The 25428-nt window shown below is 41.8% G+C and overlaps 1 protein-coding gene across 1 annotated transcript in view; it reads left to right on the forward strand.

Annotated features, from left to right (window-relative positions):
• Cachd1 (cache domain containing 1) overlaps window positions 1-25428 on the forward strand; it is a 258103-nt gene that overhangs the window by 165428 nt on the left and 67247 nt on the right. Inside the window, exon 8 of the mRNA XM_045149156.1 lies at window positions 7141-7247. Within this exon, the coding sequence (XP_045005091.1) occupies window positions 7141-7247 (107 nt within the window). The remainder of the gene's footprint in view (window positions 1-7140; window positions 7248-25428) is intronic.

The following is a 25428-nucleotide window of genomic DNA, read 5'->3' on the forward strand; positions in this document are numbered from 1 at the left end:
TCAGCCTGGCAGAACTGCTGAACCCTGGAGATTAATCCTTCCTACTGATAAGAGCAAAAAGAATGTGTCTTATCATTGCCATCTGAGCAGAGATGGAAGGAAAACCCATTTCTCGCAACATGATTACACATTATTTGACAGCTTTTCCGTTTGCTATTAATTCAGGTGTTTGAATAAGTAAACTCTGTTGGGAGTTCAAGTACCATTGGCTTTATAAATGTAATAGTTCCTTTTTGAAGTGATTCCACTCTTACCCCTTCCCTCTACCACATAGTTTAAATATTTGCCAGTGCAGATGTTTGATTTTTATCTTAGCTCATTCTTTGTTTAACTTTATTCTCATGGGTAGTTAAGTGGAAGATAAGGGGGTTCTTGTTTAATTCTTTTCAACTGGTGTTGCTCAAATATTTGCAGAGCAGCCACTTCCCAGAAAGAAATAGCAAGAGACCTAGTTGGGTGGAGGTGAAGAGCTGTGTCTCCGTGTCCTATCACCGTAGCCAGGCGCTGTGAGGCAGCAGCGGGTCTGCACCTTCATTTTCCCTGGAGACTCCTGGTGAGAGGGAGGGCCTGCTGGAGCTTAGCACCTTCCAGAGCCTTGGGGTGTGCCTCCTGCTCTCTTCAAAACAACAGCATTGCTTTCAAAAGAAAGGATACACACACACACACACACACACGCACGCACGCACACGCGCGTGCGTGCATGTGTGTGTGTGTGTGTGTTAGCTCTTTGAACCTTGTTCAGCATTTTAGAATAATTCAAAGGACCAAACAAGTAAATTATTCCTTGTCTCCGTCATGCTGGCTTTGTGTGTAGACTCCTTGGCCCTTTCTTTAGGCCTTGCTCTTTGGAGAAATCCCCAAGGATTTACTTTTAAATCATACCTTAAAAACGGATCCATGAACACCACCACATTTCACCACCACCCTGGACACCCACACAGGAATGTGGTTTTTGTGTGCTCTTTGGTGAATTGGGCCAGCTTCCCTGCAAACATGCAGGAAATGCAGGATTTTGAGCACATCGATTTGCCTGGCAAATCACCTTCCTTAGGAAATTTGAACAAAGACCACAAAAGATTCAGGAAGTAGACCCCAACCGGGTATGTGTGTGTGGGGGGGTGTGACACACACACACATTCTTTATATCTCTTTCTAAACTGGGACTCAGCTGAAAAGTTGATTTACACTATGAATCGAGGCTGAATGAAATCCAATTGGAAGTCACTTGAACACTTTTTTGATGTAAGATTCAAAGCTTCTGCAAATTTATTTTATCTTCTACATTTGCTGATCTCCTGCTTGTAAATCCTGTTGAAGGAGAATAAAAATGACTGCAGCCTGATGGGAATTAAATGTCTGAAGTTCAAAGCAGTTTGCACATCAGAGCAAACGTCAATCAAATGAACATCTTGCAAGGCAGGCAGGGAGTGAATTTCTCCATGGGGAAGAGATCAAAGTGGGAGTCACAGTTCTGTTTTCTCCCTGGGGATGCAGTTGTTCATGAAAGTAAATCCAGAAGGAAGTTTTTTTGTTGTTGTTATTTTTCTTAAGGGGGCAGGAGAGATGGAGCTGTTTCTCTTTAAACTGATTTCAGGCACTGATTTTCTGGTATGAAAATAGAAAAGTCAGTTTTAATCCAATTATGTAATTTTTTGGAGTCAAGCTCTAAAGGAAATTTAAATAGAATTTTTCTATTATTCCTAGCTTTTTAAAAGTACAAGTATAAAGAATGAAAAAAAAACAAAACCTCTTAAATTGCTCATTCATCTTCTATGAAATCCGACTTTTACTAGATCTTGACCTTTTTGCATACCTGGCAGCTAATATACTTCTCCATGCAAAATGGTTTAGGTAACTCTTAAGAGTAACTAACATGCTTTTGTAAAGTTTCTTATATATGAACTTCATATTTCCACAGTCTCCAAATCAGGGTGAATTGCATGCTTTTATAAATCACTCTTCTCAGTGGCCACTCACATTACACGTGCTCTTTCTTTGGGCTCTTTATGGGCCCTACAGGTAACTAATGATACACAATGGCTGAGCTGGTTTCATCCTATGTTTGGAGTTCAGTAAGTCAGGAATTCAGACCTCAGCAGGCCTAGTATTCATGAGTGAAGGGTTAGGAAATAATCCCCCTTTAGTTTTGCTTCTAGCATTTACTTCTGCTAGCCTTACCAATCCACTAGCCTCAGACTCAGAGCTTCTTTCTCCTTTATCTCTTAAGCCCTCTGTTGACATCTCCGTCCTTACCTAGTGGGCACATCAGTGGCCTAGGTAGTGAGAAGCTCAAGGTGCTTACTTCTAGGCTTTCCATGTGGGTAAACATGGTGGGTAGAGGGGTGCAGGCTGCTCAGCTGTGATCCAGCACAGAGGAGGGAACTAAAAGCAGCTCAAACTGCCAGGAGATAAAAGTGGCTGTTCAGTGAGTACCACACATAATATGCCCATAGTTCTCTGCCCTTTTTCAGTCAGCCAGCAAAAATCCATACCATTCTCTGTATATGCAGTAATGTGTTAGACCCTGAGAGACATCACTTCTCATAATTAGCAGTCCCACTGGGGAAGTGAGGCCTTCTCTAGAACATGAAAGCCTCAGAAAGAATGGAGAGTTCAGGAGCTGCCCCTAAACTCAGGGGCAGGGTTGTCTGAGAGGGGGGGATCATTAAAACCTTTTAGCATTTCATCCTCCCCCCTTTAATAACTTTATTTGGTACATGGAAAAGGCAGAAAAAGTAGACAATTTTCTCATTTATAATAAATTTTATGCTTTACTGATGATAAGGCTTCAGTGTTGGTGATCCCTTCACTCTGAAACACCCATGTGGTCATATTAGATGAGAATCTTGGGAGGTGATTACAACAGTACCTCCACTGGGCTGCCTTGTCCTTTTGAAAAAAAATATTTATTTGGCAGGAGACAGAGAGATAATATGAGAATGAATATGGGTGTGCCAGGGCCTCCACCCACTGCAGTCAAACTCCAGATATATATGCCATTTTGTGCATCTGGTTTTATGTGGATACTAGGGAATCTAACCTGGGTCATTAGGCATTACAGGCAAACACCCTAACTGTTGAGCCATCTCTCCAGCCCTGCCTTGCCCTTTTGACTGAGTGCACAGAGGAGGTGTAGCATAACTAGTCAGCTTGGAGAAAGAACTCAACCTGGGTTATACTGAAAAGTTTGAGAGAGCTTGAGGAATAGCCACTGGAGAGCACTCAGTTGGGGAGTACAGACACACTTGGTGAGAGACCTGTGTACTTAGGAGTGCATGTGGGGAGATTATCCATGGCATATATCGCATTGTGGAACCATTTTTATGACCAACAAAAGTTTATTGAGCACTACTTCTTTTAAAAAGATATTTTCATTAATTTGTTTGCAAGCAAAGAGATAGAGAGAGTGAGCATGCCAGGGCCTCCAGCTGCTGCAAACAAACTCCAGGTGCATGCACTACTGAGCATCTGGCTTTATGTGGATCCTGGGGAATCAGACTCAGACTCTGGTTGTTGGGCTTTGCAGGCAAATGCCTTAGCCGATGAGCCATCTCTGCAGCCTGAGCACTACTTTTATTAACAATTCACTTCATTTTTTATTGATATAAAAATGATAGAGTTGATATGTTCTGTAATGGAAGTAAAGTCAAGCTATAATACAGTTTCCTAGTCTTCTTGGCTTTTGGAAGCTAGGTTTCACTTCTCAAAGGCCCGGAGAATCTGTGCATCCTCAGCTTCCAACACCAGCTCTCCATGGGCTCAGAGGATAGGTATTGGCTATGGAAACTCAGTTCAAGCAGACAGGGGCTGTTGTTGTGCCTACATTTTTCTAAGGAGGATGTGTGATCCTAGATTTCTGTGCTATGAAATGAGTAGGTATAAAAGGAGTTCATAATTTTAAAGTCTAGGTATGAGATACAGACATACATAAGGACTATTCCACTTTTTTAGAACACAAAGTGAGTCCTGTCCATGGTGTCTTTCTATGTGCTTGGAGAAAGCCATTCTCTTTATTTCTTCTTATTTATTTGAAAGAGACAGAAAGAGAAAGAGACAGAGAGAGAGAGAGAGAGAGAGAGAGAGAGAGAGAGAGAGAGAGCGAGAGGGAGAGAGAATGGGCATGTCAGGGCCTCAGCCACTGAAAATGAACTCCAAATGCATGCATCCCCTTGTGCATCTGGCTAATGTGGGTCCTGGGGAATCGAGTCCTTAGGCTTCACAGGCAAGTGCTTAACCGCTAAGCCATCTCTCCAGCCCCATTCTCTTTATTTCTAAAAGAACTCACTTTACAAGCTTGAATGGCTTCCTCATTCCTCAAAACTGTCATAAGTCAGCTTCCTAGCTTTAACCCCAAATAGGTTAATCAAACTCTCCAAAAACAAGTCCAAGAAAACTCTACATTGCAGCATGCATCCTAGTAGTTCAGATGTAGTTAGATGTTTAGTATTTCATAACCAAATGAGTCATAGTCCTCACATAAGGAGCCTTGAGGAGAGCTCACAATGGTGCCAGACACCAAGGAGGGTCATAGAAGACCAATTAATATGAGCATCTTTGAACTGTGTATGTGTATTATAATGCTAAACATAGATATAGGCAAATAAAGAATAAAACCAGACGGTTTAGCAGCTAAAGGTGCCTACTTATAAGCCTGTTAGCCCTGCTTTGATTCCCCAGGACCCATGTAAAGCCCGATGCACAAAGTGGCACATGTGTCTGTAGTTCATTTGCAGTGGCAGGAAGCCCTGGCACACCTATGCTTACTATGTCTCTCTGTGTCAAATACATATATCAAAAAAATAGCAATATGTGGTATTTCCCCTCGAGACTCATCTATTCATAGACCCTGTTCTATATGAATCCACCCATCAACAATACTCAGCTAAAACCACAAATCTGACACATGGCACCTGCTTTTAGAGAACGTGGAGATGCTTGACATGCTTGGAAAGTCATCCAAAGTCAGTATAGGTCTTTCTGAGGAAGTGGTGCACAGACATAGGCAACTAGTAAGGGAGCCTTCTTCACTTCCATTGTCCAATAAAGCAATCACAGTGCAGTGGCATGCAGAACATCAACAGGAAATGCAGTGTTCCTATTAGCTGGGCATGGTGGCACATGCCTTTAATCCCAGCACTCGGGAGGCAGAGGTAGGAGGATTGCTGAGAGTTGGAGGCCACCCTGAGACTACATAGTGAATTCCAGGTCAGCCTGAGCTGGAGTGAGACCTTACCTCGAAAAACCAAACAAAAAAAGGAAATACAGTGTTCCTGCTTCAATTTTCTTATAAGACAGCCACATTCAGACTTGACTTCTCTGTGACCACTTGTCTACTACAGTGGCAGAGTGGACTTGCAGCCACAGAACTGATGGCCCACAGAGCTCCACATGTTTATTATCTGGCCTTTTAGAAAAGTGTGTGTGAGGGAGTGACTATGTACTTAGCTAGCATAGGAGCACAAGGTGCTGCTTCCTTCGTGTCTTCTCCCCCTCCCTAATTCCCCCCCCCCCCACCAATCCCCGAGGTAGGGTTTCCCTCTAGCCCAGGCTGACCTGGAATTCACTATGTAATCTCAGGGTGGCCTCGAACTAAAGGCATCCTCCTACCTCTGCCTCCCAAGTGCTAGGATTAAAGGTGTGCACCACCACACCCAGCTTTTCTTGTCTTCTTTCTCCCCATCTATGGCTTCTTATGTGGCAGTCTTCTTGTCTAGACAAGTTGGAACAGGTCCAAGGAAGAGTCACTATATTGGTGAAGTGCAGTTGACATTGTTGATGTAATTTTGTACTGAGCTCAAGAATAATGGGCTCTTAAAATCCTGTTAACTCCTTCATTGAAATGGTGTATACTAAAAGAAAATGTGTTCACTCTTGAGATTGAGACTGCCCCAACATGTCAAAACTCAGCTCCTCACTTCAGTGGTTGTTAGATTTTGTGAACCATGACCAACATGATCAGAGTTCATATGAGTGATCAAATGGACCTTGAGTTTTATGAGTGTTTCTTCAAACTTTTGAGTTAATTACTTTCACTCATTGTGCTATAAGGACATTGTACTATAAGTTTTTAAAAATCTAGTTTAGTTCATTTGTGTGTCTCTTAGAAACTTCAAGAATGAGGCTGAGGACATGGCCTAGTAAAGTAGAATACTTGTCTAACATACAAAATGCCCTGGGTTCAATCCCCAACACCATATAAACCAGGTGAGGGGTGCATGTCTGTAATCCCAGCATTTGGGAGGTAAAAGTAAGAGAATCAGAGGTTTACAGTAATCCCCCATTACATGAAGAGTTCAAGGCTAGCCTAGGCTGCATAAAACCCTGTCTCATGGAAGGAGAGAGAGATAAAGAGTTTCTGCACACTATTTCTAGCCTCTAAGACAGTTTTGGACAGTAAGTTTCATTATCTCCCTTTTTCAGATAATAAATCTGAAACTCAGAAAGGTCATACACATAGTAGTGATGAACAGAATTAAATCCAGATCTCTCCTATTCCATAGCCACTCTTTCTTTTTTTCCCACTATTTTTATACTTGGCCATTGGTTTGCAGATAGATAAGGTAAAGAATTACATTTCACATATAACACCAGAGCTCAAGTCTGAATTGTATAAGACTAGTCTAAATTCTGTCTGGGTTTATCAATAATAGTGACTCAAGTCCCTTCAGGGAAAAAATTATTTTAAAGATCAAGTTTTCTTTTTTCTTTCCTTCTTTCTTTTCTTAAATTTTATTTTATTTTCACTTGAGAGAGAGAGAGATAAAAAGAGGGAGATAGAAAAAGAATGGATGCACCTTCAGCTACTGCAAATGAACTCCAGACACATGGGCCACCTTGTGCATCTGGCTTAACTGGGTCCTGGGGAATCAAACATGGGTTCTTTGACTTTGCAGGCAAAACCCTTATCCACTAAACAATCTCTCCAGCCCATCTCTTTCTTCCTTTTTAATCTCAGCATTGAACTTGATTTCTAAACCTTCTAGATGCAGATGTTGCTTTATCATTTAGACACATCTTCATTTGTTTTAAAGTCATCATTCTACTGTCTATGGGTTAGCCTATTGTTACATAGTAAGAACCATATTTCTAGGTTAGAAAAACTACCAAATAATCATTGCTAATCCTCCTTTGTTGTTTCAGGTTCGATGGGAATTTTAATACCAATGTGTCTAGAACCATTAGTTGTGACCGACTTTCTACTACTGTGAATAGCCGAGCCTTCAATCCAGGACGGGATTTAAATTCAGGTCAGTATTTGTTGTTTCTTAGAAAGGTATAAGCAGCATTCCACCATACATATGTAGAGCAAATGTACTGCCTCAAACATTTTTCTTTACATTTTGGAGAAAAATGTTAGATATTCAAGACTGAATACTTTTAAGGGGAAAGTTCACCCTTGATTGAGAAAGAAAGGAAAAATATCAAGTTGACATGTACTAAGTAGGCATATACTAAGCATCTGTTAGACAACTATATATGTGACATATGCCAAGTACCATGCCATTATGTGTTTTGAGTTTTACATTTATGGTTTTAGAAGCTATATCAAAGACCCATGTATTTTGCAATAAAAATTTAAATTTTATTTGCATTCCCTGCTAGTAATTTTTTAATTTGTTTAGGGTTTTCTGAACCAATGATGGTAAGGCTTCTCTGTCTGTAAACACAGTACTATGATACCGTATAATGAGGATGAACTTGCTTCCTCACATCACTGGACCTCAGTTATATGCAGTGGGAAGAGAGAGCTGTTAAGTACTGCTGTTTATATAGATATTTCCAGTATTAAAGTACTATGGTGTCTCTGCTTTCTTGTCTGGAAGTCTGCTCCATATTCTTTGATGTTTGATCTTGTGTTCATTTGTTGATGGTGGATCCCAGAACCTAGAGGCTTCAGCACTGAATAGTATTTTCAGAAATGATATCACCTCAGTTTTCAGATTTCACCAAGGAAGAATTTGAGGAAAGGTCCTGAGTTTTCACGTGTCACTGGGAAGCTGAGGAACCTAATTCTTAGGCAGGGAGACCTACACTTCCCAAAGTCCAGGGCTCTTGTAGATGAATAAAAACTCTAGAGAGAAGCCAGAGGGCCAGAATATTTACTCCCAGGGCCCTGTCCAATCTCTGTCTGGGGGAGAAATTACAGTCCTTGGGAATTGTATATATAAACCAAGTTGTCCGTTGTGTCTGGAAAGAGTTGTGAGTTTTATGTTTCTTAGGCATTATTAAACCATAGCTGCTAGATAAATGATCTTGCTTTTATCAGCCAGGCACATGCTTTCTTGGCCGGTACATGCAGTAGATTCAATTATGTTTAATTGGTCAGTGTCTGGAAGTCTTCCAGAGAAGCTGAGGTGTACTGTTAGAAAAGAAGTTAAAGGATAATATTTTTCATTAGAAAAATAACAAGAGAATAGATATGGGCATAAAACGGGAAAAGAAAACAAACTGAAAAATTTCATGCCTACACAGAGCCCAGAGCCAGCTCTTGGTTTTTCTGCTTCTCAAATTCAGTCCTTTCCCTCAAAAACACTAGAGATACTGGGTCTGAAGATTTGAGGCTACAGTAGAAATCTTTGACTAGAATCAGATATAGGCGTTTCTCAGAATTACGTAAGCAATTCAACATATGTGGAGTTAAAAGTTTTGCAATTCCTACTAACTTGCTATTTGAATCAGTAAAGACCAAAAACAGACTGAGGGCAAAGCACTTGCTGGGCAAATAGGAGGAGCTGCGTTTGAGCCCCCAGAACCATAGTGAAGCTGGACAAGCTAGTTTGAGTGTATTATGTTCCCAGCTAGCCTGGTGTACTTAATGGTGAACAGAGACCCTGCTCCAAGCAAGGTCTAAAGTGAAAGACTGACTGACCCTCGAGGCTGTCCTGTGACCTCCACATGCTCCTCCCTCCCCCAAATATTACCTAGCATTATACAAATGCTATTGAAAGCATTGTCACACCATACTATTTCGGGAATAAGCCTATACCTGTTGAGTGCAGACTCAAGGTTTTTTTGTTTGTTTGTTTGTTTATGCTTGGTTAAATACACAGATGTGGAGAGCTATTTTCAGACAAGTGCCTTAATCACTGAGCCATCTCTCCAGCCCCAGCTATTTTCAATTTTTGCTACATAGTGCTTATAAGTATGTCTCTAATAATAGATCCTCAGTCCAATGCTAAGTTTCTGCAGGAAGTTTCATTACCTCCTGTCTCTGTGGTTGGGACATTAACAAAGTACACTAGGGCACACTGAGGATGATGCATGCTCACGCAGGGCTTTGGGGTCCAGAATGGCATGCACCTGCCAAGACTCCCTGTCTGCTTTGGAGGGTCTTAACCTTGGAGGATCTGGAAACACCTGCAATCAGGGCATCACCCTCATTTCCTTATTTTATGTCTCTCATTGTTTTTGACAGTGGGTGGATTATTGAGATTTAGCTCCTTTATTAGTAGCATAGTGCTATGCTGTTTTCTTAGTGCATACAAACCACTTTTTCCATGTTATCACTATGAACCCACTGGCCAGAATAAATGCACAGTTTGAACATATTCAACAAGCATTGATAAAACATCATACCACATGGTGAATATTAGGATATAAACTATACATAAAATGAAGAGCTTAATATTTCATTTGAGTCACAGACTGTAAACAAATACACAAGGAACACACACATTAAACGATGATACATGCTCCTATGGTTTGAATGTGCCTCTCCCACCACCCGAAGTCATAGGTCATGAGTCTCCACCATCCTGTTAGATTCATGCCTGTGATGGAAGGGCTTTGGGTACAGGCTCATTCTGCTGCTCTCGCCCATACGATACCTGCTACCATGTTGCAAGTAACAGAAAGCCAACCTCACAGATCCAGCCTCTCCATCTTAGACTTTCCAGATTCTAGAAAGCTTTACTCTTCCTTAAACATTACCTCATCTGTGGTAGTCTATCATAATAGCACAAAACTGACCAGGGCAAGTGTGATGAAGAAAAGGCAATTTGGTGATAAGGCATAGGAAACACTATGAAAGGGATTCAGGACTTGGTGTTTTACATAAGGGCTCGTTGGTGAGACCTGAATAAGTGGGGGAGAAAACTGTATAGATAGTTGCAAAAAAAATGTAGCCAAGGCAAGGGCGTTGGTGTGCTCAGAAAATGCAAGGTCAGTGTGGCTGAGATGGAGTGAAGTGTAGGGGTGGAATAGCACATTCAGAGGTAATTGGTAGCCAGGTACCTGAGAGCCTTACTTTACTGGTCTTGGTGGGGAGGCTAATGTACAAAGAACTGACAGGATTACTTTGGCTGCTGTGCCAGGAGTAAATGTGAGAAGCTTAGTGGATACCCAACCAGAAAGGTCCTATACACAGCTGGATCTACACGTTTGGAGTCCATGGGCAGAATAGAAACTTAAATCTGGGGTTCATTGTATCTAGGCAGCACCTGTATCATGAGCATCACTAAAATCATGTAGCAGGCAAGGGTCATAGCAAAGATAATTGCTCCAAGGATGGAGTCTTGAGGAACTTTGTTATTTGGATGATACCGAGCAAATTGGAAGCGGGGAAGGGATCAGATGAGGGCCTATCAGTCTAACTAATGAAGAAGGTATCCCATGATTAGAGAAAGTGGCAAAGTTTCAAAGGCAGAGGGAGAGACCCATTGTATCAGGTTACTCCAGTGGGAGGAAGATAGGACTTAGTGTTGGGCTGGGGAATGTAATTCATACATGAGGCCCTGAGTTCAATGCCCAGCACTGTTTAAAAAAAAAAAAAAGCCAGGGCTGTAGACATGGCTTAGTGGTTAAGGCACTTGCCTGCAAAGCCTAAGGACCTGTGTTCCATCTCTCTCCAGATCCCACATAAGCCAGATGCACAAAGGTGAGGCAAGCATGTGGTTGCACATGCCCACTAGGTGGCAAAAGTGTCTGGAGTTCGATTGAAGTGGCTTAGGCCCTGGTGTGGCAGTTCTCTCTCTCTCTCTTTCTCTCCCTCTCCCCCCCCCACAAATAAAAATTTTAAAAAAATTAGCCAGGCATGGTGACACAGGCCTTCAATCACAGCACTTGAGAGGGAGAGATAGGAGGATTGCTATGAGTTTGAGGCCACCCTGAGACTGACTACATAGTCAATTCCAGGTCAGCCTGAGCTAGAGTGAGACCCTACCTAAGGGGGGTGGGGTGGGAATAGTCAGATTTAGCAACATGCCAAGAGTAGTGGGGTAAAATAGTAGAGTGAAAGGCTGATGCTGAAGGGCACAGCCTCACCAGAGAGGATCCATCAAAGGAGTTGGGGACAATGAATATATGAACTCCTGAGGTTTCCTTGACAAAATGGTTCTGGGTCATGGGAATCAGGAGGCTATTTCTAAACTGGCAGAAATTGCAGCACCTTTATATGCTAGAGGATCTGGAGGAGTAGATAAAAGCTAGTGACCCAGAACTCCTCCTTAAGGAATAGGAGACAGAGATATCACGTGTGAAGGAATGTAGACCTGGTCTCAGAGGGTCTGGACCTCTCAGAGGCTGTCTTTCCTTAATGATTCAGCTTTCTTGGAAAGTCAAGAGTGAAGATCAGAAGGAAAGTTAAGGACTTGTTAATTGTTGTATGAATGCCTTCTATTGCTGAGACTTTGGAATAAAACTCAGCTCACCTAAACAATGGCAATCCCTGCAGGGGCTGGGGAGTAGCTCTGGGGCAGATCTCTTGCTTAACACTTGGGAGGCATTAAGTCAATCATTACCATTATTTATGAAAACAAAGAACAATCCCTGTAAAATACTGTTTCATTTCATGTTTATTGTGAAAGCAGCCATGCTTCAAGGTATCTGAAAACTATAGTGGAAATGGCAGAGGTAAGTAGGATATAGTTAAAGACCGGGTTGTAAGCTCCAGTATTGCAAATGCATATCTCCAGCAGAACCTACTGCCTAGCAAGACTTGTTCTCAGCATTGTTGACACAGCTTGGTTTACAAACAGGTTTTGACAATATTTAGGTATTTAAGAACTGACTTACTTGCATTTGAAGTTTTGTGGCATTCTACCATGCAGTCGGCTACATCCCAAAGTCCACATACTTGAGCAGTTATTTGTAATATGATAGGAGTGGTAGATGGTGAAGGGTGACCTCAGAGTTTCCCCCTTGCCTTCTGCACTTCATGCCCCTTCTCAGGAGAGAATTAATGTACCCTGTAGGCTGTCACATGTCTGATATTTACATCTGTAAGATGTTCAGCCCCAGGTCCTTGTAGTCTGTATATAATCCATCAGTGTGCCTCTAATTGATAACACAGTTTCATGTAGCCTTTCAGACTAGCTGAATATAGACTCACATAAATTATAAACCATTCTTAGATTTATTTATCCAAAACTAGGTTATGTGTCCATCCACCCAACACATATGTGTGTTCTTTTTCTTAAAATTGCCTGGACCAGATCCCTACTGCCTGAATTGACTCCTTGTTTCTGATTCCATTCAAAAAATGAAGTCGGACATCATTTGTGTTACATTATAGTGCTTTCCTGCTTTGATCGCTAGTTTTGCACTCCTTTTCTCTTTCAGGTTCCTGCTGAGCTATTTTCTTTTTCATGGCCTTGTCCTTAAGTGAGGGTTTATTTGAAGAGCCCAAGAAAAGTTGCCTCTTGCTGTCTTTAGTTATGCAGTTGAGGTGAGAGCGGAGGCGGGAGTCTTTCTTGCTGAAAGGAAGTGTCTGAACTTTTATTGTGTTTGGGTTCAAGAATATTTGAGGTTGTGGCCTTGGATATCGGTCATGTTACAGTCTTCATTGAGATACAGGGTTCACCAGTGCATTGGGCATTTAGAAATTTTGTTAGAGTAAAAGGTACAGGAGGTGCAGGTGAACCCCAGAGGCATTAGACATTCTGCTCAGTTCACCGACTTCAGTACTTCTTTCCATGATGAAAGACCATCATTGCCTGGTGCTGTAGGATTTTTTTCTTCAAAATACAGGCTTTCCAACTTACAATAGCTTGACTCACATGTTGTGTTTTTTTTTTTTTTTTTAAACTTTATGCTGTTACAAAGTCTAAACTCAGTAGAAACTGTCCTTTGGGTTCAGTTGCCCAGTACCCATGTAGAACCAGATGCAAAAAGTGGTACATGGGTCTGGAGTTCATTTGTAGCAGCAAGAGGCCCTGGCATGCCCATTTAATCTCTCTGTCTGTCTCTGTCTCTGTCTCTCTCTCCTCCTACCCCTTAAAAAATAAATTAATATTTTTTTGTTTTTTCTCAATTTTTATTAACATTTTCCATGATTATAAAAAGTATCCCATGGTTATACCCTCCCCCCCACTTTCCCCTTTGAAATTCCATTCTCCATCATATCCCCTCCCCATCTCAATCAGTCTCTCTCTTTTTTTTTTTAAATTTTTATTTATTTATTTGAGAGCGACAGACACAGAGAGAAAGACAGATAGAGGGAGAGAGAGAGGATGGGCGCGCCAGGGCTTCCAGCCTCTGCAAACGAACTCCAGACACGTGCGCCCCCTTGTGCATCTGGCTAATGTGGGACCTGGGGAACTGAGCCTCGAACCGGGGTCCTTAGGCTTCACAGGCAAGCGCTTAACCACTACGTCATCTCTCCAGCCCCAGTCTCTCTTTTTAAATTAATAATTTCTCTTAAAGAAGAATGATACCTTCCTTTGAATTTTTGTCTGTTCTTAGATGTCAGGGTACATGTGATGGTGTCTCATGATGCTGGACAGCAGTAGTAAGCTGTAGCTCCCAAACTGGTCATTCAGTCACAGTTGCACCATGAAGACCCCATAACCTAGGTCCTTGACCCAGCATGTTTACTAGGAGGGCATATTAATTCCAGGGCTTTATTTTTATTTATTTGAAAGCGACAGACAGAGAGAAAGAGGCAGAGAGAGAGAATGGGCATGCCAGGGCCTCTGGCACTGCTAACAAACTCCAGATGTGTGCACTCCCTTGAGTATCTGGCTAACATGGGTCCTGGAGAATCGAGCCTCAAACCAGAGTCCTTAGGCTTCACAGGCAAGCGCTTAACCGCTAAGCCATCTCTCCAGTCCTAATTGCAGTTTAGACATTAACTTACCCTGGGCTTCTTGGAACATGGCCCCCTTAGGAGTCAAGGAGCATCACACCATGAAAAGTGTCTGTCATGCTATCATGACCAAGGTTCTGGGTACAGCTCCCCAGCAGTGTATTTGTCTGGTATACATAAGGCCGTGGTTCCATCTCCAGCACAATAAATTAAACAAATTAATAAATAGAAAAAAATTTAATTTAAAACAAAATAATCATTAGCAAGATTCTCCTAGTAACAATGTAGTAAAAAAAAAAAAAGCCATATATGTCAGCATCCCATTTAAGTACAGCTTCATGATTGCATTAAGGTCATGTGCTGATTATACTATATGATAACTAAAAGCTGTGCAGTTGCTTTAAGGAAGGTCTCAGTTCTTCACTCTAGTTAAGGCTGACTTGGAACTCACTCTGTACCCCCAAGCTGGCCTTAAACTTATAGCAATGCCCCTACCTCAGCCTCCTAAGTGCTAGGACTAAAGGCCTATGCCACTGCACCTGGGGAAATCTAGATTTTTGAGCTGCTTTGATTCAGTTTGTGGTCATGTACATGTACATTTGATATGTGTGTATGCACGTGCAGGTATAGACACACACTGTGGAATGACCTTGGATGTTGTTCCACCTTCTGCATTTTTGTTGTTGTTTTGTTTTGTTTTTGACACAGATTCTCTTTCACTGACCCAGTGCTCACCAGTTAGGCTAGATTGGCTGGCAAGTGAGCCCAAGGGTTACCTGTCTCTGCTCCCTAATTCTGGGACTACAAGTGTGCCCCTTTACACCTGGCTACATGATTCTGGGGATCGAACTCAAATCCTCATGAATACATGTCAAACACTTCATCAGCTGAACTGTCAGCTTCCTTTTTCTTAACTCTAGGCCTCCTTTCAAGATTTCGCAAAGTGGAATATGGTTTATAGCTTCTCATAATAAACCTGTTAAATTAGATACTTTCGTATCTTTGCAACCAAGTGCCTGACTGAATTTAAAAAGAGAGAGAAAGGTTTTATTTTGGCTCCTGGTTTCATTGGTAGGGAAGGCATAATGGAGTGGCTCTGGCCATGGTGGAAGAGCACATGATATTCACAAGGTGGCAGACAACATGAGGAATGGAAGGGGCAGGGAGAGTAGTATGTATCATTCCAAGGCTTGCCATTCATAACTTACTCTGCCAGCCAGGCCCCACCTCTTAAAGGCTTCATGGCCTTTAAAATAGGTACCTCAGACTGAGGACCAACAATCCAAAGTACAAATCTATTGGGACATTTCAGATTCAAACTATATCTATTATACTGACTTCGTAATATTTTATAAGCCATAACTGATATATATAGCAACTTTGACAACTGAGACTACAGAAAGATTCTTAATGTTATTGCCACTGGTGTAATATATTTTGGAATAAAAAATGCTTGCATACTTCAGAATGAGACTCAGTCTAAGAAAGCTAAGGAGATAGATGCAATGATGGAGTGTAATATCTGGAGTCAGTCACCCTGAACCTTGCTGATTGCCAAAGTCACAATAGGTGCCTTGTTCAAATCAAAACTTGCGCATACCACCACACTCCAGGGAGTCAGGACATTGGCTTGGTAAAACTTGGGATTCTGTAGGCTTCAGAAGTAAATGGTAGTGATCAGGCAGGCTTGAGAAGTACATTTTTGTTAATTTTCTGATATTTCTTCCATGAATATATGGAGATCACCAAGGCTTTTTGGGTCTTTGGGAGTATGTACTGGATTTTGTCCTGGAAGTGTCATTTTGGATTGTTCCGTATGTTTATCCTAGATTTCCTCATTCCATGAGCAGGCTGTCTCAAATGAATTAAGGACAGATGCTCTGGTTATTTGTTCCCTCTGTACATACCTGGAATGGATGTGACAAAGCCTGAATTAGAATAGAATCAGTCGGGCGTGGTGGTGCACACCTTTAATCCCAGCACTCAGGAGGCAGAGGTAGGAAGATCACCATGAGTTTGAGGTCACCCTGAGACTACATAGTGAATTCCAGGTCAGTCTGAGCCAGAGTGAGACCCTACCCCGAGAAGGATGATCAACTGTCAATAACTGGCTGTACCTGGGATGATTTGTGTGGTACAGGATCACTGAGCATCATGGTTTGAGTCCCACCCAGGGTTCAGGACTTAAGACACCTTTCCCTTCCTGAATGAGAATATCCTGAGCTATAAATGGGAATCAACTACAACTCTTTGGTCAACTTCACTATTCTCTCTCTCACTAGCTATTATTTACTTGGAAAATTAACCCTAGCCATGCCTTGGTTTTCTGAAATATAAACAACACCTCAAAGGGTGGTTGTAAGAAAGAACTGAGGTAGTGGCTGTATGTACAAGACTTAATAAAATGTCTGGCAATAGTCAAGCACTCCTAAAGCAATGCAAACAGGACTTGGGGTCTAGAATACATGGTCAAACAGTACCCAGGTATGAGTGAGGAATGGGAATTGGAAAGGTGTGATACAATATAATGCCAGAAGTTTCATTTGGAATCATCAGACTTTTAATATATTACTTAACAAAATGCTACTTCACAGACTGACTGAGAGGTGCTGTGTAAATTCTGGTCTATGAGGAAGCTTATGTGTTTTAGTGTATCTGAGCTACTATGTATTTAGGACAGTTCCTCTGTTATCTCTTTGGGACACTGCCAGAAGTAGGCAGCTTGGTGTCTAGAGGTAGGAGGCAACAATCTTTCTACTGCAAGCATTTTCTTTCTGTGCCTTCCTCTGTTGAATAATACTGTTGAGCAAAACCAGAGTCCCAGCCAACTACAGGTGCTTGTGATCCATGTTCTTGCTGTTGGTTTGAAGAAAGTAGGTGTGGTGGTTTGGATCAGATGTCCCCCATAAACCCATGTGCTTTGAATGCTTGGTCCCCAGCTGATGTCAGTTTGGGAGGTGGAGCCTTGCTGGGGCAGTTACAGCCAGCTTCCCCTTGTCAGTGCTCAGCTCACTCTTCTGCTACTGTTGTCTACCTGCTATCGCAAGGAGGTAATTTCCAGCCTGTGCTCCACTCTCTTTCCTACCACCATGAAGCTTCCTCTAGAGATTTGAAGCCAAAATAAAACCTTTATAAATTAGCTACTTTTTGTCAGGTGCTTTGTCCCAGCAACTAAAAGTTAACTGCAACAGCAGAGAAGGAGGTTGCAGGACAGGGTTGGTTTTGTTTTAACTGTGCAGAGGCAAAGATGGAAGAACCAGTTACATGTGGGTGGTAAAATTGGAAGGAAAACATTGAGGACCAGAGAACCGGGGCTCCATATGTTTAAATGACCGATAGAGAATTAGTACACGCAGTGCTGGTAGCCCTTGAAACTCAGCAAGTATAAAGTAAGGAACACCTGAGAAGCGACAAGTGCATTTTTCAACTGCTCCTCGAACAACAGTTTGCGTGCTATGATTAAAGAAAAGCAGTTGATGACTTTTTCAGAATTGTTGGTCTTTGCCTAGAATTTGCTTAGTAACTATAAGAAAAAAAGACCGGCTTTGTTAAAGTTCTAAAACAGGGGGCAGAGAGTAGAATTTGGCAAAGGCTTTGCTAGCATTTTATGGTGCAGAATTTAAATTCAAGAGTCTCTCTATTAGGGTGTCCTGGGGCAAGAATGTGCAAACATGGTGGTAGGGTAAGATCATAGTGTGCCTCTCTCCACGGCAAACTCTCGCCCAAGTTCTCCCTGTCAAGCAGGAAATGTGCTCTTGGCGTAGAGTAGAAAGTGTTCTGGACCTGAGGGTGTGGCCCCTGCACTGTGCATTACACATAAAAAGAACTCGGTAAATATCTGAAGGACAAGAAGCGTATCACCTAGAGTTTAATAACTTTATAGCCCTTTATGACCACAGCTTCAGTTTTCTCCTAGTCAGATGACCTTGCTTGAATGTATGAATGTTTTAAGTAAAATGTCTGTAACTTTGCTGAACCTGATAGTATGATTTTTATCAAACCCCATCTCCTCATTGATTGCCAGCAACCTGACACCCTGGGAAATTTAGGTTGGTAGAAAAGGTTCAAAGAGAAAGAGAGCTTAGGGTTGGCAGCACCAGACCTTATCAGTCTCATCATAGTCCTTCAATATGTTAATTTCTAGTAGCCTTTTGTCTTTTCTGAAATGCTGTGAATTTTTGTCAACCTAAAGTAGGCCTGGTACTAACTTTGGAAACAGTGAATGTCCTGATATCTTTGTGCTAGTACATGTAAATCTTTTAAAGCACACCTTCATAATAGTGGCCCCTGCAGCAAGTGTCGAACCCAATGTGAACATTTAAAGTAGGCAAGAGTGTATTGCTCCTTAGCATAAGGACTTTTATCAGGGTGCCCACCCTCACCCTGTCCCCTACTCAAGAGATTCATGGATAGAATTATGATACTCATAAATTTGGATGATAAATAAGCGAGAACTGAAATTTAATATGCATCTGATTTAATGAAGGCAATAATCCACAATATCCTTAACATATTAGTGAGTTTAAAAAAAGTCTATATCATGTAATAGTTGTTGAAGAAGTCTTTGTAGTACCGGTGCACTCTTTTCAAATTATGGAAGTCATTGGATTATTAAATTATTATTCAGCATTTGTTATTATAAGAAAATACCTGGACTGGAGAGATGGCTCAGCAGTTAAGGTGTTTGTCTGCAAAGCCTAACAACCCAGGTTCAATTCCCCAAAACCCACATAAAGCAAAATGGTGTATGTGTCTGGAGTTCATTTGCAGAATCTAGAGAACCTGGTGTGCCCATTCTCATTCTGTGTCTCTCTTCTCTCTCACTCTCTGCTTGTAACTAAATAATATTTTTTTTTTTTTTAAAGAGAAGATACCCAAGTCAGGCCAACTTAAAAAGAAAAGAGATTTTATGGAGCTGGAAAGATGGCTTAGTGGTTAAGGCACTTGCCTTCAAAGCCTAAGGACTCAGGTTCAATTTCCTAGTACCCATGTAAACCAGATGCACAGGGTGGCACATGCATCTGGAGTTCACTTATAGTAGATAAAGGCCCTGGTGTACCCATTCTCTCTATCAATCTCTTCCTCTATAAATAAATAAATAAATAAATAAATAAATAAATAAATAAATAAATAAATAAAAAAAAATCTTTGTTCCTTAAAACAGAGTATGTAAAAAATCTAGGAGATCTGGGCTAGAGGGATGGCTTAGCGGTTAAGGTGTTTGCCTATAAAGCCTAAGTACCCAAATTCAACTTCCCAGAACCCACATATCCTTCTCTCCTGTTTTTAATTTTTTGCATAAGTTTTATGAAAGCCAGTTGGAAGTATTTAGGTCCACAGTCCCCAATTTATAGTGACCCAACTTTATTTTTCACTTTATGATGGCATATATTCAGAAAAAGAAGTCATACTTGGACCTTTGAATCTGAGTCTCTTCCCAGGCTCAGGCTATCTGACGTGTATGATGTTCTCTCATGGTGCTCGGTGGTAGCAGTAATTGTCAGATCCCCCTCAGTTGTGTTATGCCAAGAGCATTTAGCCCATACTCTAGTGTATACTATTGCCAGTGTCATTTGAATATTTAGCTGGGTTTTCACATTCCATCTCTCATTAATAAAATGCTTATGTGTGTGTGCATGACATATTCAACTTTTCATTATAAAATAAGCCTTATCTTGGTTTGCCTAACTGTAGGGTAATGTAAGCATTCCAGGTATATTTTAGGTAATCTCAGCTGGCTATAATGTTCACTATGTGCATTAATGCACTTTTAAAAAATATTTATCTACTTGCATATGTGTCAGAGTGGGGCACCAGGGCTTCTTGGCACCACAAATACACACCAGGTGCCACTTTGTCCCTCTGGCTTTATATGAATGCTGGGGAATTGAACCCCAGCCAAAGGCTTTGCAAGCAAGCACCTTTGACCACTGAGCCATCTCTCCGGCTTCATTTTGCACCTTTTGTAGCTTATGGGTTTACAGAAGTTGTTTGACTAAGCCAAGCACTTCCTGCTGTCCATCATGGCTTGTCTCTTTTCTTCCTTGGTTTCTAAAGAGGATCTAGGATTGCCTTCTCCAAATCCATTACTTTACAAGTGAGAAAACTGTTTCCCAGAGGGGTCAGAGGTGAGGAGCTCAGTAAAAACCATGCCTGTGATTAACTCTTGCAATTTAATGGTCACAACTGGTTTTGTTTCTAGCCTCACATTACTTAAACTCCTTAGAATGAGAGATGTTAAATGAAAGTCCAGAGTGTTACCAGGTTTTTCTGTGACACTATAAAAGATGATGATTGAGAGTGGTTGGGAATAGACACTGAGATGGTGAAATTTAAGGCAAAGTCTGAAGGATAAGAAAGAACCAATGACGTGAAAAGTAGATGGAAATGTTATCCCCCTCGACTGGGAGCTTGGCACATTTGTGGACATGAAAACATGAGCTCTTGTTGTACAGTGAGTGCGTGAAAGAGGGATGAGGTTGGAGAATTGGGAGGACTCAGACTGTACAGAGAGCCATGCAGGTTTGAATTTAATAGTACAGGTACTACAATGGGGAATATTTGGAGGGCAGCTGTGATTTGTATTTTAGAAAGATGCTTTTAGTTATTCTGTTGAGAATGCATAAGGTCAGATGGATGACAGATTTAAAGCTGGGACCCAGTCCTGTAGCTTCTCATTTCCAGTCCATTCTGCTTTACCAGAATTGTCTTGTAGTAGGTACCTACTTGACCAGCCAGGAAGAAGGGACTCAGCAGAAGGAAGTGGAGAGGAGGAACAAAAAAAGGCAATGAGAGGAGATCAGGATTAAAATACATTATACGTATACGTATAAAAGTTGTAAGTAAAAAGTTAAATAAATATTTGCTTAAAACAATAGGTGCCCCATGAATGAAATAGACTGTGCAAAAGAGAGCTGGGCCCATGTTCACATAGCTTTGTTAGTCTTCCCCAGGCTGATAATGAAAGTGAGAGAAACCCAAGGCTCACATCTCTAACCTGTGCAATACGCAAACAGTGAAGCTTCTCAGCCACTTAAAATATGCTGTGTATTGTTTAATTTTGCATGCTGGGGTCATTGTGGACTCTTCTCCGCCGCAGTATGTCTGTGCCATCTTCCACCTAAGTTAAGCCAGCCTGTGAGTCAATGGCTAGCCCCATCATACTGACTTCTCAGCTTGTATGTGCCAATTTGAGCAGTTCAACCATTTGTTTCTTCTTACCAGATTGAATATTCACTTGAGCCTTAAGTTTTACTTCAGTTATAAAGGATTTCTTTCTTTCTTTTTTCCTTTTCATTGACAGCTTCCATACTTACAGACAATAAACCATGATAATTCCCTCCCCTCTCCCACTTTCCCTTCACAAATCCACACTCCATCATTCCCCTCCTCTACATTAATTAGTCTCTTATTTTGATGTCATCATCTCTTCTTCCTATTATGAGGGTCTTATAAAGATAGGGGTAGGCATTGTGATATCCAGGCCAATTTCTGTCTGGTCAATTGCATTGTAAGCATTCCTGCCCTTCCATCTGCTCTTACATCCTTTCCTCCACCTCTTCTGCAATGGACCCTGAGCCTTGGAAGGTGTGATAGATGTTTCAGTACTGAACACTCCTCCGTCACATCTTCTCGGCTCTGTGGTGCCTTGTGGGTCATCCATATGGTCACCGCCATCTGAAAAGAGAAGCTTCTCTAACCAAAAGTAAGAGTAGCATTAATAAATGGGTATGAACATTAAGTAAAGTGCATTTAATAATATATGCATTAAGCCAGGCAAAAGCAGGCATTACACTCCTAATGCTCATGACCTCCCCCACTATAGGCATTTGATTAGGCTTTCAGTACCAGGCATGTATTCCCTTCCATAGAGCCAGGCTCCTTCCAATTAGAGAGCAGTTGGGTTCCCCCATAACAGACATGTCACTATTGGACCCACTGGCCTGTCTGGCCAAACTTGAGTCTTGCAGTGTCCACTGTTTTCACCACTGATGGCTTCTGTCTCCCATGAAGCTGCATGCAGTGCAGCTTTTGCCAGCTTTGTGTCAGCTGGCCTACTGGGAGAAGGTTTTCAGTTCAGCCCCAGTTTGATTTCTATGTGGCCTTGCTTAATTTACTTGAGTTACATATTTACAAAGTAATGCAACTTATTATTTTAAGAAACACCTGCATACTTAATTGACTCTACCTCTTGGGAAATAGCATGATTTTTTAGAAAAATATTTTATTTATTTATTTGAGAGAGGGTTAGAGAGGAAGACTCAGAGAGAATGGGCATGTCAGGGCCTCCAGCCACTGCAAACAAACTCCAGACACATGTGCCGCATTGTACATCTGACTTATTTGGCTACTAGGGAATCAAGCCTGGGTCCTTAGTATTTGCAAGTAAGCACCTTAAATGCTAAGCCATTTCTCCATCCCAGGGAAATAACATGCTTTTTAAGCTGCTGATTGCAAATTCATTCTTGTCCTGTTTGTTTGTTGATTGATTGTGAGATGACCACGCTGTGTAACCGAGGCTAGCCTCAAACTCAGATTCCTCTTGCTTCTGCCGTCCATGTGCTGGGACTAGTCATGCACTTCTTAACATGCAGGTGCTCTAGTATTCTGGAAAGAGTAGGGGATTCAGAGCCAGACACACTCAGATCAAGTTGCAGCTCTACCATTATGGCCTCCAGTAAGCTAGTTTTGCTTTTGTAAAATGGGATAAAAGAGCACAGTCATGAAAAATGTTATATCTTATGCAAAATTTATGTACTATTCTTGGTATATTTTCACTTTTATCAAAATAGCTTTGTTAAGGTATAATTGACAGCAAATTATTTCATGTATAACATATAAAAATACATTTTGAAACTGGGCATGGTGGCACACACCTTTAATCCCAGCACTCGGGAGGCAAAGGTAGGAGGATCGCCGAGAGTTCGAGGCCACCCTGAGACTACATAGTGAATTCCAGGTCAGCCTGAGCCAGAGTGAGACCCTACCTCGAAAAAACAAACAAACAAAAAAAAAAAAAACCAAAAAACATTTTGACATGGCTAGACTGAGGAAACCATCCTATGAGTAGGCTTTTAATGTTTCCATTTACAAGTCAACTTCTGTGCTGATCTTACTGGGAAACTTTCTCAGGAGAGAGTGGTGTTTGGAGGGCAGAGTAGCTGACATTGTAAATCCTACGTAAAATTATTATTGCTTCCATACCACTGTACTCAGAAAAAGTGATTTGAGGAGATGACTTAGTGATTGAAGACATTTGCTGGCAGAATAGCTCATTTAATTTAGATTGGTTTTGGCACTGGAAGAAGTGAATATCAGAGCTTATCAAACTGAAGTGCAAACTGTGCCGGCCTGCTTGCTGCAGACATCACACCTCTCAGCATGCCCAGATGCCGCAGAGCTGGAAATGAGTGTCTGCTTCAGGGAGGCGGTGGTCAGGCACACACTAGCCTTTGGAGGTCTTAGACTCTAAAATATATGGGGTGGGGGAGCATTAGAACTTGTCCTTTACAATAAAACTAGTGGCAAAGTGGAAAGAGAACATCATTATAAAAAATTTGGGGGCTGGAAAATAGCTTAGCAGTTAAGGTGCTTGCCTGTGAAACCTAAGGACACAGGTTCAATTCCCCAGGACTCATGTAAGCCAGCTACACAAGGTAACACATACATCTGGAATTTGTTTGCAATGGCTAAGGGCCCTGGCATGCCTGTCTTGTCTCTCTTTTAAAAATGAAATATTTTAAAAAAATCTGGGAGGACACAGTAACTTCAAGCCTGGTATATGTTTCAGTGAGGAAAACACCACTTGTTGCCTCCTTCCCGGGTGTGTGGCTGATGTTTGTGAAGAGCAACCTGAATGACACTCACTGTTAACTTCAAGCCTAATACTGTGCATTCTGGACCAATAGGCTGAGCGTAGGGTTAGCTTTTTCTGGACAATTTCCAATGCATTTGAGGACAGAGTAAAGACTATATTGGACCCTGTGTTTGGACACCAGCCCAAGAGGCTAGAACATGTGACAGAACATGAATGGTAGAAGTCCCCCTGGTTGGTTTCACTCACCTCTACATGTGGGCCAGAGAGGGGCCTGCCTGGCTGGCTGTCCACCATGTTGATAGATTGCCTCTAGGTCCTGGGGGCCTCGTTACCTTCAGATTTATCATCTTCTCCTGGGACCAGACAGTGGATGAAATTTGATCATATGCCAAAGGGCTCCTCAGCAGGAGGCTTTGAGCAACCCTACCTGCTGCTGCACCACAGTGCTAGAGTGATTATGTGGAACCACAACAGTCTCTGTGGTGAGACTGGATATGCCTGTCACATACTGTATGACTCCTCATGTCATCTTAAAACATTTTCAGTCCCATTGGCTCCCCTTTTAACTGGAGCCTGGTTATTGTTACAGATGTAACCTTTAAATGAGGTCATCAAGCTTTCCTTTACTTCCAAAGGCAGTGTTTGTCTTTATATTGTGAAGTTACTGGCCCACCAGGAGAAAAGCGTGAATACAAGATCAAGGTTAAGGTTACAGACAAGCTGGTTCATGTCTGTGCTTGGTCACATTAGCCAGATACCTCACAAGAGCTTGGCTGATCCACCTTGGGAATGACCTTGACCAAGGACAAATTGCCTGGCAGAGGTGAGGAGACAGCCATTGTGGCTGCAGGTTAGCTAGAATGTCATGTGCCCTTCTTGTTTAGAGTGAATTCTCAGGTCTGTCACAAAAACTCTGAGCCAGTTTCCCTCAAATTTCTGAAGGCTACATCTCCTTGGTATGCATGGAGGTGATGGGGCACCAGAAGAATGGTCATTACTAAACATACTCTAGAAAGATCTTAATTCCATACACATTATACTTTGTGTGGCTTGGGGGGGGGGTGAAGAAACAACATATACAACTTGCCACCAGTTTTTGTAAATAAACATTCTTTGACATCCAGCCATCCTTGTTCAACTATCCATGCCTGTGGCTGCCTTCTTGCTACACTAGCAGAAATAAGTCATTTGAACAAACCATGTGGTCTGAAAAGTCAGAAACTCTGCTATATATCCCTTAACAGAAGTTTGCTGCCACTGTGCCAAACTATGGAAGGTTTCAGTACTGAGAGCTCCTTGTTCAAACCAGGAGCGGGATGACACTGCTGACATCTGTGGGATTATTGCCATTATGACTTAATCTAAATACCTAGAACTTTACTGTGTGTTGAAAGATTGGATGGTTGCAGCTAATTTGCATTAGGACAAAGCTTATCATGGACGATGCCTGGTTTTCTGCTAGGCTGAATTTCCATCTTGCTTCATCAGACCCCACCTAGCTGTGGTTGGCCCAGGGCAGCCCTGGGCATATGTTCCTAGCAAAGGCAGTTTGACAGGCAGCACAGTGTGGCATCTTTATGACTGACAT

This window comes from Jaculus jaculus, chromosome 5 (genome assembly GCF_020740685.1).
Source record: "Jaculus jaculus isolate mJacJac1 chromosome 5, mJacJac1.mat.Y.cur, whole genome shotgun sequence".
In the NCBI taxonomy this organism is placed as follows: Eukaryota; Metazoa; Chordata; class Mammalia; order Rodentia; family Dipodidae; genus Jaculus; species Jaculus jaculus.